Source organism: Anoplophora glabripennis, unplaced genomic scaffold, assembly GCF_000390285.2.
Source record: "Anoplophora glabripennis isolate ALB-LARVAE unplaced genomic scaffold, Agla_2.0 scaffold297, whole genome shotgun sequence".
NCBI classification, from domain to species: Eukaryota; Metazoa; Arthropoda; class Insecta; order Coleoptera; family Cerambycidae; genus Anoplophora; species Anoplophora glabripennis.
In genome coordinates, this window is record NW_019416562.1 from 461,703 (window position 1) to 472,737 (window position 11,035).

General features: G+C 34.8%; 1 protein-coding gene across 1 annotated transcript in view; it reads right to left on the reverse strand.

Annotated features, from left to right (window-relative positions):
- LOC108906933 (high affinity cAMP-specific and IBMX-insensitive 3',5'-cyclic phosphodiesterase 8) overlaps positions 1-11,035 on the reverse strand; it is a 168,125-nt gene that overhangs the window by 134,856 nt on the left and 22,234 nt on the right. The window contains exon 3 of the mRNA XM_023454942.1: positions 7,423-7,613. Coding sequence (XP_023310710.1) covers positions 7,423-7,613 — 191 coding nt within the window. The remainder of the gene's footprint in view (positions 1-7,422; positions 7,614-11,035) is intronic.

The window sequence follows — 11,035 nt, forward strand, 5'->3', positions numbered from 1 at the left end:
TTCACGTAATTTAGTTTTGATACAGGCAGATTGTGATTGTCATTTATGCAAAAATTCTGGGTTGTTAACCATTGGGTATAGTCCGTCCCTGGCGACCTATTAAAATTCATCGCATTAGAAACAATCCGCACATCTCATAAAAGAACAGAGAGTGTTTCGTATCTAAATTTATGAATTTGTAGTTGTATTGCGACTGTTTGTTTATACATCGGTATTAAGAGGATTATTATCCACTATTGTGCCAGTGTATTTACAAAAAGTAATAAATAAGGATTATAAATTTAGAGCTAAGTTTTGTGTAATGGTATGAGGTGTTTACAATTATTATTGTTTTATGTATTTTGTGTTTAAAAACGCTAAATTTAAAAAACGAAAAAATAATAATAAACAAGATTATATTTGATGACTGTTTAAATAACAAAGATAAAAATAAAACTGTTTATACATATATCCGATTTTTGTTAAAAAAAACATCTTTTTTCGTTTGACATTCTCAGAAAGAGGGGTATTCCTCGTCTTTTATCAACTAACATTGGTCTGGGTGGAAAAGTTCCAAATGGATTATCCAGTACGCGACATTAAGATAACTAATACCTTTTTGTTCAGGGCCGTACTAATGATGATTTTCGTTGTATAACTGAAGCTTAATTTGTTACATAATTTCATACTTCAGAATTTTAATTTCTATTCACTATAAATGTTACACGCTGTTCATTAAGAAGTTATCAAAAATATTGTGGATTTTATACTTAGAACTCAATAAAAGACTGTCAGATAAGATACATACACAAATAATATTTTCTCAACATTTAATTATGTAAAGAGTGATTAGAAACTAATTTGTATTGTTTTATTATTTTATATGACAGACACCGTATAATAAAATAGGAACCGATTGCAACCATATTTCGACGTAAATATAAATTTCAATTTTAAATAGTAGTATGTTGTTAAAGGTGCGTGAAAATAAACTTTAATTCTCAATAACGTTTCCTAGTAAAAAACTTAAAACACACAATAGTATAAAACGGTGTGTAAAATTGTTAAAAATGACATTTTCGATATTAATTTTTTTTGTGAACCTTCTGTGTAATTACATTTTATTCAAGTTTTCCCTATTAGCAAATAAAAGTTGTCCTAAAATTCACACAAGAAATTATTTTGATAAAAACGCAGGTTTTTAATTAAAAAATGTAATTTTTTTATTGATTCATAAAATATACAGTATAGGAATAGCATGGAAAGCATATAGGGTAAATGGCCTTCACGGCTTGCTGATACATACCTGCCGAAATTATCCATGACATTATTCTTCAAGGAGTGGGTGCATAGTTATGGACCTTAGACTTCAAAAAACCCCAAAGGAAAAGTAGAACGGCGTTAAATCGCACGACCTGGGCGACCAATTCTGATTACCAAAACGGAAAATTACACGAGCAAGTAATTTTTTCTCAGGCTTTACCTCGTCATATCTTGCAATTTGGGCAGAAAAAACTGGATTATTATGTCGCTTTAGCGAGCGCCATTAACTGTTATTGATCGGCTAGTTGCATTTCCGAAGAAGAACGATGCCTCTAGCCCAAAATCTGCACCCAACAGTGACACGTTGTGGATGCATTTGTTTATCAACAATCAGTCGTGGATTCTCTGAGCCCCAAATGCGACAATTGTGTCAATGAACGAAGCAATCAAGAAGGAAAAGAGTCTCATCGCTGAAGATAGTTTTGTTCGAAAAAATTAGCATCCACTTGTTGTTCCACAATCCATTCAACAAACTCTCTTCGATTTGCACGGTTGGGCCAAGCAACACAGCAGAATAATAGCCATAATTTGACATAAAAACTACCTGGAAACCAACTGTGCGATTATGAGAAGGACAGTTAGTAGATGAATTCTGCACACTTTCCACTCGTGAATCATAATCTTAAATTTGTTATTAACAATTTTCAACAAAAATTCGCACTTCTCTTAGTATTTTGCTTATAAAACGGAAATTACTGAAGTACAGTGGCGGCGCGTGAACATTGATTGAATGTGTTCTCCTTAGGGTTGTTACATTTGTTGAATTGAATTCCGGGATATTAAGTGCCCGGAGTATCTAAATGGCGCTGCAGGCGAAAAATTTTAAAATTTTCAAGGTCACGCGTTTTCCTGGCACTTCTGAATTTCAAGGAACAATGAATTTATAAAAAAAATACAGATTTTCACAAGAATGATTTTTGAAATTGATACCTTTTTGAAATATCCATTTACGAATTACCTACTGATGGTATAATAAATTGGAATAAACTAAATATATTTTATTAAATTATTGAATATTGTTTATAAAAAAAAATCGTTTGTGAAATTTACCAACGATTCAACGAATTTTAATTTTCCTCGGCGTGTTATGATTTTTTCTTTATCTTTTTTTATATATATGTACATTATATTATATTCCGGGAGTTATACGTGCAAATCCGAAATCCGGGACCATACAGCTAATTCCCGGTACAATCACAGAAAATCCCGGTCATACCAATGTGGCTAGATGTTCTTTTAAAATGTCGTCAAGATCTACACTAAAATTTATGAGTCCACGAAACACATCAGGGTTGTCCGAATTTTCTGTCTCGTCGTGTCCGAGAAGTGCTAATTCGAAAGCTCCGCAAAATTTTATGCAATCTATGATTTTAAATAATACATGACGATTTTTCATTACCTGTTCATATGTTTCCGTATATTATCCCAATATGCAGAATCTAACTGACTTCTTATGTTTATTTTACCTAAAGACTTAATGACTTAAATCTTTCACACTGTATATTGTCCATGCTTTATCCCCACCGAAAAGTAAGCACGGAAAACAAAACAGTGAATATTTTAAATCACACCCGCACACCCACTCTGCTTTTGTGTATACATTATTGTTTTTTTATAACTTTTACTTCTTTTATTTTTAGTTTATCCTCATAAGGCAGAGAACCAAATAAAGTTTTTTTTTAAACGAAACGCTATTCATTTTAATAACTATAATATCCGTAGACGCCTAAACGAAAATATTCACACGTGCCGCTCGCAGAAATAAACCACCACATACCACGTACGAAATATTACTGCATTTACTGCAGACTGCAGCGCAGTGGCTGTCACTATTGCAGCCGCAAAAGCCCCTATCTCCGTGTACTGGGTCACGTGCCTGATCAGCCAATAAAAACAAAGGACGCATATAATTGTTCGCTGTCCACACATTGTGTATATGAGGTTGCATATATTAAGGAGCGTAGCTCGCGTCGCAATAAATAATAATATAAGCTCCTAGATTTATTTTAGCGCGAGTACATTTGGATTCTTTAAATATTTTGTTGATATTTAATATGATTAAATACATAAAATTTTATGTGTTCTGCAGCTCCGCAGCTCTTATGGTAAAACCGCCACTGCTGAAGTAATCTTAATGTTGTCAATGGAGTAGTGTTTCCGCGCACTCGACCGTTTCTATTCATATTCACGACCGTTTTTCACCTATTTCGCTGCATTTTATGGAAAAACGAAAATACATCTTTTGTTGCTGAGCCTGTCTAGTTTAAAATTCCTTTTTTTTACTTCAATCGGACAATTACAGGAGTATCCAACCCTCCGCTAAGAAATTGCAAACAAAATTCAAATGGCGATTGTGTAAAAACTATTAGGAATCAGGGTTTTGCACACATAAAGTACACAAGTTCTAATTACCCGATTGGATTATATGACCTCTCATTCTCTTCGTAATTTCATTCTTCACGATTCGTCAATTGGCAACATTAAGATTGCTTCAGTAGTTTCCATTTTATAAGCAAAAAAGTAAAAAAGTGCAAATTTTTCTTGAAAATTGTTAATTTTAAGATTATGATTCACAGGTTGGAAAGTGTGCAGAATTCATCTAATAACTGTCCTTGTCACAATCGCACAATCAGTTTCCAGCTAGTTTTTATGTCATGAGATAAGGAAATGCTTTATTGCTTGGTCTAGGTCAGTAGGCTTCAGTTCTTTCATGAGAATACGTTGTAAAAAGCTTCTAGAAATGTCCAATGCTTGAACACGGTGTCAAACTGATGTTCCTGGACTCTTAGCAACACTTTCAGGAACTGCTTCGATATTGAAGGACGGCCAAAATGTTTAAGATTACTAAATGATCCAGTCTCCTTGAATTTTTCAGTTAATCTCTTCACAGTTGAGTAAATTAAATCATTATTCCGACCATATTTTGCATGAAATTTGCAAATTGTAGCTGCCAAATATTTTTAAAAATATTGCTGGACAATGAAAACGTGTTCCATTTCTCCATTTTTAATAATTCTGAACTGGCAGATGTCACGCTGTCTTTTTTTTCGTTGACAACATTTTATCGCACAAATGGCACAGAATTCAAATCTTGCGCGAATTTTGGGATATCCGAAACAATTAGAGTAATTAGAGCTTGTAGATACCTTTCATTTACCTAATTCAATACGTTTTACTAATTTTATTAATTCGCAGCACGTGAAACCAATTTTCGTTTTCACGATTTCAGCAATTTGATTCGCGAGCGAGCGCGGGTACCCTACTCCATAAAAAAAATGTCGACTTAAAAGAAGTCGATACCTATTGCAAAGCCTGCTACATCAAAATTCCAGTCTATTCACGTCACTCCGAGAACGCAAAGACAAAGAAAGAGAATCATATCACAAAGCGGACGCCGTATAAAGGGAAACAGCGTTACATCTCAAATACAGGAAATGTAACCGTAACCGTACTGGGCTGTGTAAAAGGTAAGGAATTTAATCAAGTATGCACTGCATGCGGCAAAAGTGGAATGCAAGACAATGCAGCGGGAGATGGTTGACTGAAGCGTATACGTTCGGCATTGGAAACAATTGAATATGTACATATTGTATATATATCAACTCTACGTCAAATGGAATGAACAGCCAACTAGATTAGTCTGTGAGTCATGGCTTATGACAGTTATTGAATAAGAACGTAGGGATGCGACTTACGGATAAAGCTACTGAATTTAATGATGAAAAAGTTGAAACCTATAAAGCACTTGATCAAACATCATAATGTGATTTTTTTGTACCGAAAATTGTTATTGTTTCTATTTCGTTAGGATCCATAGTTCTTAACACAGAGTTAATTTTAAAATTTTTAATATATATGCGTTTTACAAGAACAGTGAGGTATTTACATATTGTTATCAATATTTAGTGATGAACTATTGACAGCATTGCGTTGAGCATAACCTCCTTGGATTGTTGATATCACATTTAGATTTAGTGATATTGTTATTTGAGTGCAACGTGTTTAAGCGTTAGCAACGACTTATGTGCAATTTTCTGGAACAATGATGCAACGTAAAATTTTGCGTGAAACTGTGGAAAACTTTCACGGAAACGTTTCAACTGTTGAAAAAAGCTTACGGATATCATGCTCTGGGTCGTACGCGCAATGTTATGAACGGTTTTCGCGATTTAAAAGTGGATGTCAGTCAATTGAAGATGATCCTTCACCAGTAAGGCCTTCGCCTTCAACTGGTGACTAGCACGTCCAGAAAGTCAAAGATCTGGTGCATACCTACAAATTGCCGATTGACTGTCAGAGAAAAAGCTGAAGAGGTTAGCATGTCAATTGGGTCATGCTATGAAGTTTTGACTGCGGCGGCTGAGCAGTGGTTTATGCATGATGGCGCTCCATCACATTTCACTGAAAATGTCCGGCATTATCTGAATCAAAGGTTCCCCCGTCGATAGATCGGTAGAGGGAGAATGTTTCTGTTAACTGTACATGTACGTATACCAGACTTAACACCTTGCGACTATTATCTTTGAGGCACTCTGAAAACAATAGTGCATGCTTCCACATCTAACACTGAAGAAGAGTTGTGGAGGCATATCCAAAATACCATAAATGTTTTAGAAAATGGCCCTTAAGAACTGCAAAGGGTGCCATTTAACTTTCTTTGCAGAATTAACTTTTGTTGTAGAAACAGTGGTGGTCATTTTGAACAGTTTTTATTATAAGTTGTACTAAATTTAATAACATCAACTTTGTTACTTTTACCTCCAGCATTTTTTATTCTAAGTAACATGTGGTATATCTTTTTGTAGTAAACACTCATTAAGAATTGGCAGGTACAATGACTTAAAGATCAAACTGAAATTATAGTCAACCTACAAAATCAGTGACTACTAGCACTTTGCTAAGTATTGTAAAATGGGTCGCAAGACAACGTAGACATTTAAAAAATATGTTTTTGTACCAAAATCGCTCACTTAATCAAAATTTTACAAGAGGCCCAAAAACTTCCAAATGGTATCACCTATCAAATAAAAATAGTTGTCATCATTGAAAGAGGAAAAAGTTATGAATGGATATTCTGGCCATACATCAATTTTGTAGGAGTTGTAAGTTTTAAAAAACACTCTATATAACACCAAAATTTGTAGATTGAAAGCAAAAGTCCACAACCAAAAAATAATCACAATCGAATAACACGTATTCGAGTTATTTACAAAATTTAAAAAATTTTCACGAACTTTGAGGCCATCTAGCGGCTAAACGAGGCGATTTCGGATATAGATGAATTAGCCTAAATCTGCCTATTTTGAGTCCACGAATCTGTGGTCTTCCGTTATACACGTTATTCTGGGACACCCTGTATATTATGCATAAGTGACAAACAGATTTAACTGACAAATTTATTTGTTAGTTGGAAAAGTGACCCTCAAACTAATAAATTACGTAACTAAAGGGTAGGTCACCAACTATATAAAATAGATAGACTTACTGGGTGTGAAAATATTTTCAAATGCATAGAGAAAAAGGAATACTTGGAAAATTTACGCAGATACATTTATGGCAGATCAAAGAAGGTTGTGAAGTTCATAATATGAAATATCAGCGTCTAAAATTATTATTATCCGTGGTCAATCAATGTGGGAAAATGGATCCCAAGAACGCTAGTTGTAACTATATAAATCTGATTTGCTAAAAATGTGTAGATACAACTAGTATAGAAGACATTGTAAAAAAGTCCAGTTTCAACAGTTTATCTCAAAGTGGTATATTTTCTTATAAGAACCCTTTAATTGAATTGAATTTTTATGTTAATTATAAGCAAAAAACATCCTGTGTAAATTTCGGCGTTGATATAATTTTGTTGTAAAACCTGTACATTTGTAAATAGTTTTAAAAATAATCCCGTCGGATTATATTCATCCACAGGGTTTTCCAGAAGATTTTCAATCACTTAATTCCATGAAGAGAATGATGAAACAGGTAAAAATAAACGATTTTCATTAGGAAACTTATGGTATAAATAAATAGAAAATAAATTGCCCCGAAAAAGGCAACATTTTAAAAGCTACTGTGGCGTGGGTATAGCAGCAGCACAAAATTTAGGAAAAATCTAAGAACACTTACCGACATATCGTCTCGTAATCGAAGGACCTGCTGGACCTGGTATCTACCAAAACCAAATCGTGTGATTTCGACTGATATTCTTCTAGGGCGGCTACGTCCGAGTTACACGACGTAACTTCGAACCCAAGCTTCTCGGCTGCTCTCGAAAAAGTTTCTCCCACTTGGTCGGGATACGCAAAAACTGTGAGTAACTGAAAATGGAGAAAGAAAACAACATTACAGAGGCTTCATCTGTATCTGAAATTTTTCGTTTTTCTCGTTGTCCAGTTACACGCATACAAAATAAAAAAGTGGTTTGTTCTTTTGATCAGTTCAGTGCAATGCTTTTCAGACCTGTTCAGACCCCGAAGTCGGTTTGGTACCAGCAACCATAATTTTTGAGAAATTGATCTCGAAATTCTCAATTTTTTTTTAATATGATTGTAACGTTGTGGGAGAAACTAGTCCGTATACTGGATTTCATAAGCCTAGTACCATAATTTCGTTGCGGATGAACGCGAATCTGAAGTCAATGTTTGAAGTTTTACAATTGTGACACTTATGATTACCCAAAAAGTTTTCTGTTATATTTTTAAAACTCTGCCATGCAGCCTTCCCAATTCAATACAAAATCTTCATTACGCAACATTTTACAAATTTGAATATTAGTTTCAGTTTAGCATTGCTGATTTTGGAAATTTTATCTCCCAAATATCTATAATATTCTTTTAGTTCAATCAGTTGGAAGTTTTTAGTGATATCCCCAGTATGGATAGGAAGTTCTCTAAGTTATCCGCGATAGGGTTCTCTTCTTCGATTTCATCACCTTCTTCCTCGATTTCGTCGAAGGTTTGTTGAAGAACAGTCTCCGTATCTTCATCTGAATCATGTTTTGTAGATCAACATCCGAATTGTCGCATGTACCTACCATTGCAATTCGCGCAGATAACGGAGCACTTTAGTCCAGCCTTTCTGCATCCACAGGCTCCCCGATATCCTTTTTTACATTTGCAAGAAATTAGTTTTAACAAGATTGCTGGAGCTGGGGGCTCGAGTGCGGTAACAGGAATTAGCCCATTCTTGCTTTTTTTCAATACCCACCGCTCTGCATTTTTTCCAACTCCATACCACTGCTGAACCTGGTGATAGGTTCGGAACGAATGTTGTCGTGCTGCTGCTTCTGTCGGTGGCAGCGATGCAATATTAAATTTATTTATAAAATTTATTAAAGAACCACCGAGATTTAAACGAGCTCGTCCGGGTATTTAAAAACTCAAATACTGACCCGGAAAGCATTACTGAAACTGGAGAACGCTTCCTCCATGCGTTGTACGGTCATTAAACACCTACAAATATACATGCTTCACGAAGTCAGCATTTATAAATAAATTTAATATTGCATCGCTGCCACCGACAAAAGCAACAGCACAACAATATTCGTTCCTATCACCAGGTTCAGCCGTGGAATGGAGTTGGAAAAAATGCAGTGCGGTGGGGATGGAAAAAAGCAAGAATGGGCTAATTCCTGTCACCATACTCGACCCCTCCAGCAAACTTGTTAAAACTAATTTCTTGTAAATGTAAAAACGGATGTCGGGGAGTCTGTGGATGCAGAAGGGCTAGACTAAAGTGCTCCGTTATCTGCGCGAATTGCAATGGTAGGTACCTGCGACAATTCGGATGTTGATCTGCAAGACAGTGATGAAGAGGAAGATAAGGAGACAGTTCTTCAGCAAACCCTTGGACGAAATCGAGGAAGAAGGTGATGAAGTCGGAGAAAAGAACCCTATCGCGGATAACTTGGTACAACTTCCTATCCATGAGGTTTTGCTCAGTTCTAAAGACGAAGAACTCGCAAAACCTGGTCCATCAGGGATAGCGAAGCGAAGGAGAATGTACTAAATTTAGTCAATAGTGCTTCACATGTGGATTAGGCCTATTGGGGATATCACTAAAAAAAAACTCGCCAGGAACTCTACCTCATGGTGGTGTGGAAATAAGTTTGTTGGCCAATACGCCTGTTCGAGTAGAGTTTGCGGCGCTCGTACGCCGAAACTATTAATTTCACAGAAAAAAGGGATAAATTATAGGAAATATCGTCGGAAAGGAAATATCGTCGAAAAACTATTTTGGAGCGCCATTTTTCCAATATGGCGGTTACTTCCGAAAAAAAGAGGTGGCAAAGTAAAAATTCGGAAAGAGCACGTCAAAATCTATACATATACCAATTTTCAAAACTCCCCTAAAACTTCACAGGCAATCCCATTTTTGAGCGCCAACTGATTGGACTATTTGTCCAAAGCCTTAACGATTCAATTCATTAATGATAGGTTTTAACTGTAGTGGAGGAAGCAGAGCTTTGAATGGATCGTGCAAATGTGCTTGAGTAACGTTAAAACATCATGGATTTTGATCTCCTTAGTTATGCCAGTTTGTTTGCTTATGTGGTTCTTTCTATATCTACTGTCCCATAAACACAGAAAACAGAGATACTCAGTAAATCTTGATTGCTGAATACCTTATTTTTTCTAAGCCATATTTTACACTATCACAGCTTTCTTTCAGTTTTGTTGAGTGTGGTATTAGAATTAAAGCATACCTATTACCGTTATGCGGAAGAATTGTCTTCAGACTTCATATAAACGTCCACCCAATCATAACATCTATTCATAAATGTTGTATTTTAACTCGTTTATTATGCCTTTAACGTACATAAAACTTATTTCTCTTCCTGGTTCCTATTTAACGAGTCCAAAAATATGGGGTTTTCCCAGGATATTACAATCCTTATGCATGTCCACAAGCAATCAATTTTTTGAGGATTTGGGGGTCAATTTCTCGACAATGATGGGTGCTGACTTCACATTCGTAATCAACCAATAACAGGGTCTAATAAAAAACAAAACAAAACACTTTTTTGTTTTGTGTGCCTGCGTTATAGATAATGTTTAATGCAAAAATTTCTCACATACAGATTGAATCAAGTTTAATTATTACTGCAAGAATCTTGAATTAAAAAATACGGAAAAGCTTGAACTCTAAAATTTCTGAAAAAACGTTTTCTATAATTTGAATTTTATTTAAATCGTAAAAAAATAAACTTTAACTTTGGTATATTTAGTTCGACTAAAAAAAAATGTTTATCCATTTTAATTCCTTTTTCAGTGGCCTAGAAACTTATGACATGAAAGTTATTTTTCCTCAAATTAATCTGAAAATTTCGTTTTCAATTCGATGAAAGAAGAAAATAAGAAAAATCAAGCTGCTGTTTCCTCCAAAATTACTGATTAAAAAAATAAACTAAACGCCACTGAAATGACGGTTAAAACATTTTTTCGATCGCACCACAAATAAAGTTTAAGTAGAGTTTATAGTTGATTTTTAAGAGCCGGAGCTGGAGCGTAATGACTACATTAGATTTTGTGAAACTAAATAAACGCTATTACAAACGATCGTACAACGACGCTACGTTAAGAAACTTGACGACCTAAAAACGAAATAAGCGTTACTATAAACAATTTTAGAGCCAGAAGTATAAAAGTTATTATATACTACTCTTGAAATTGGAAGCGTTTTATAATTATACATATGACAATATATATATATATATATATATATATATTGTCCTGATTGC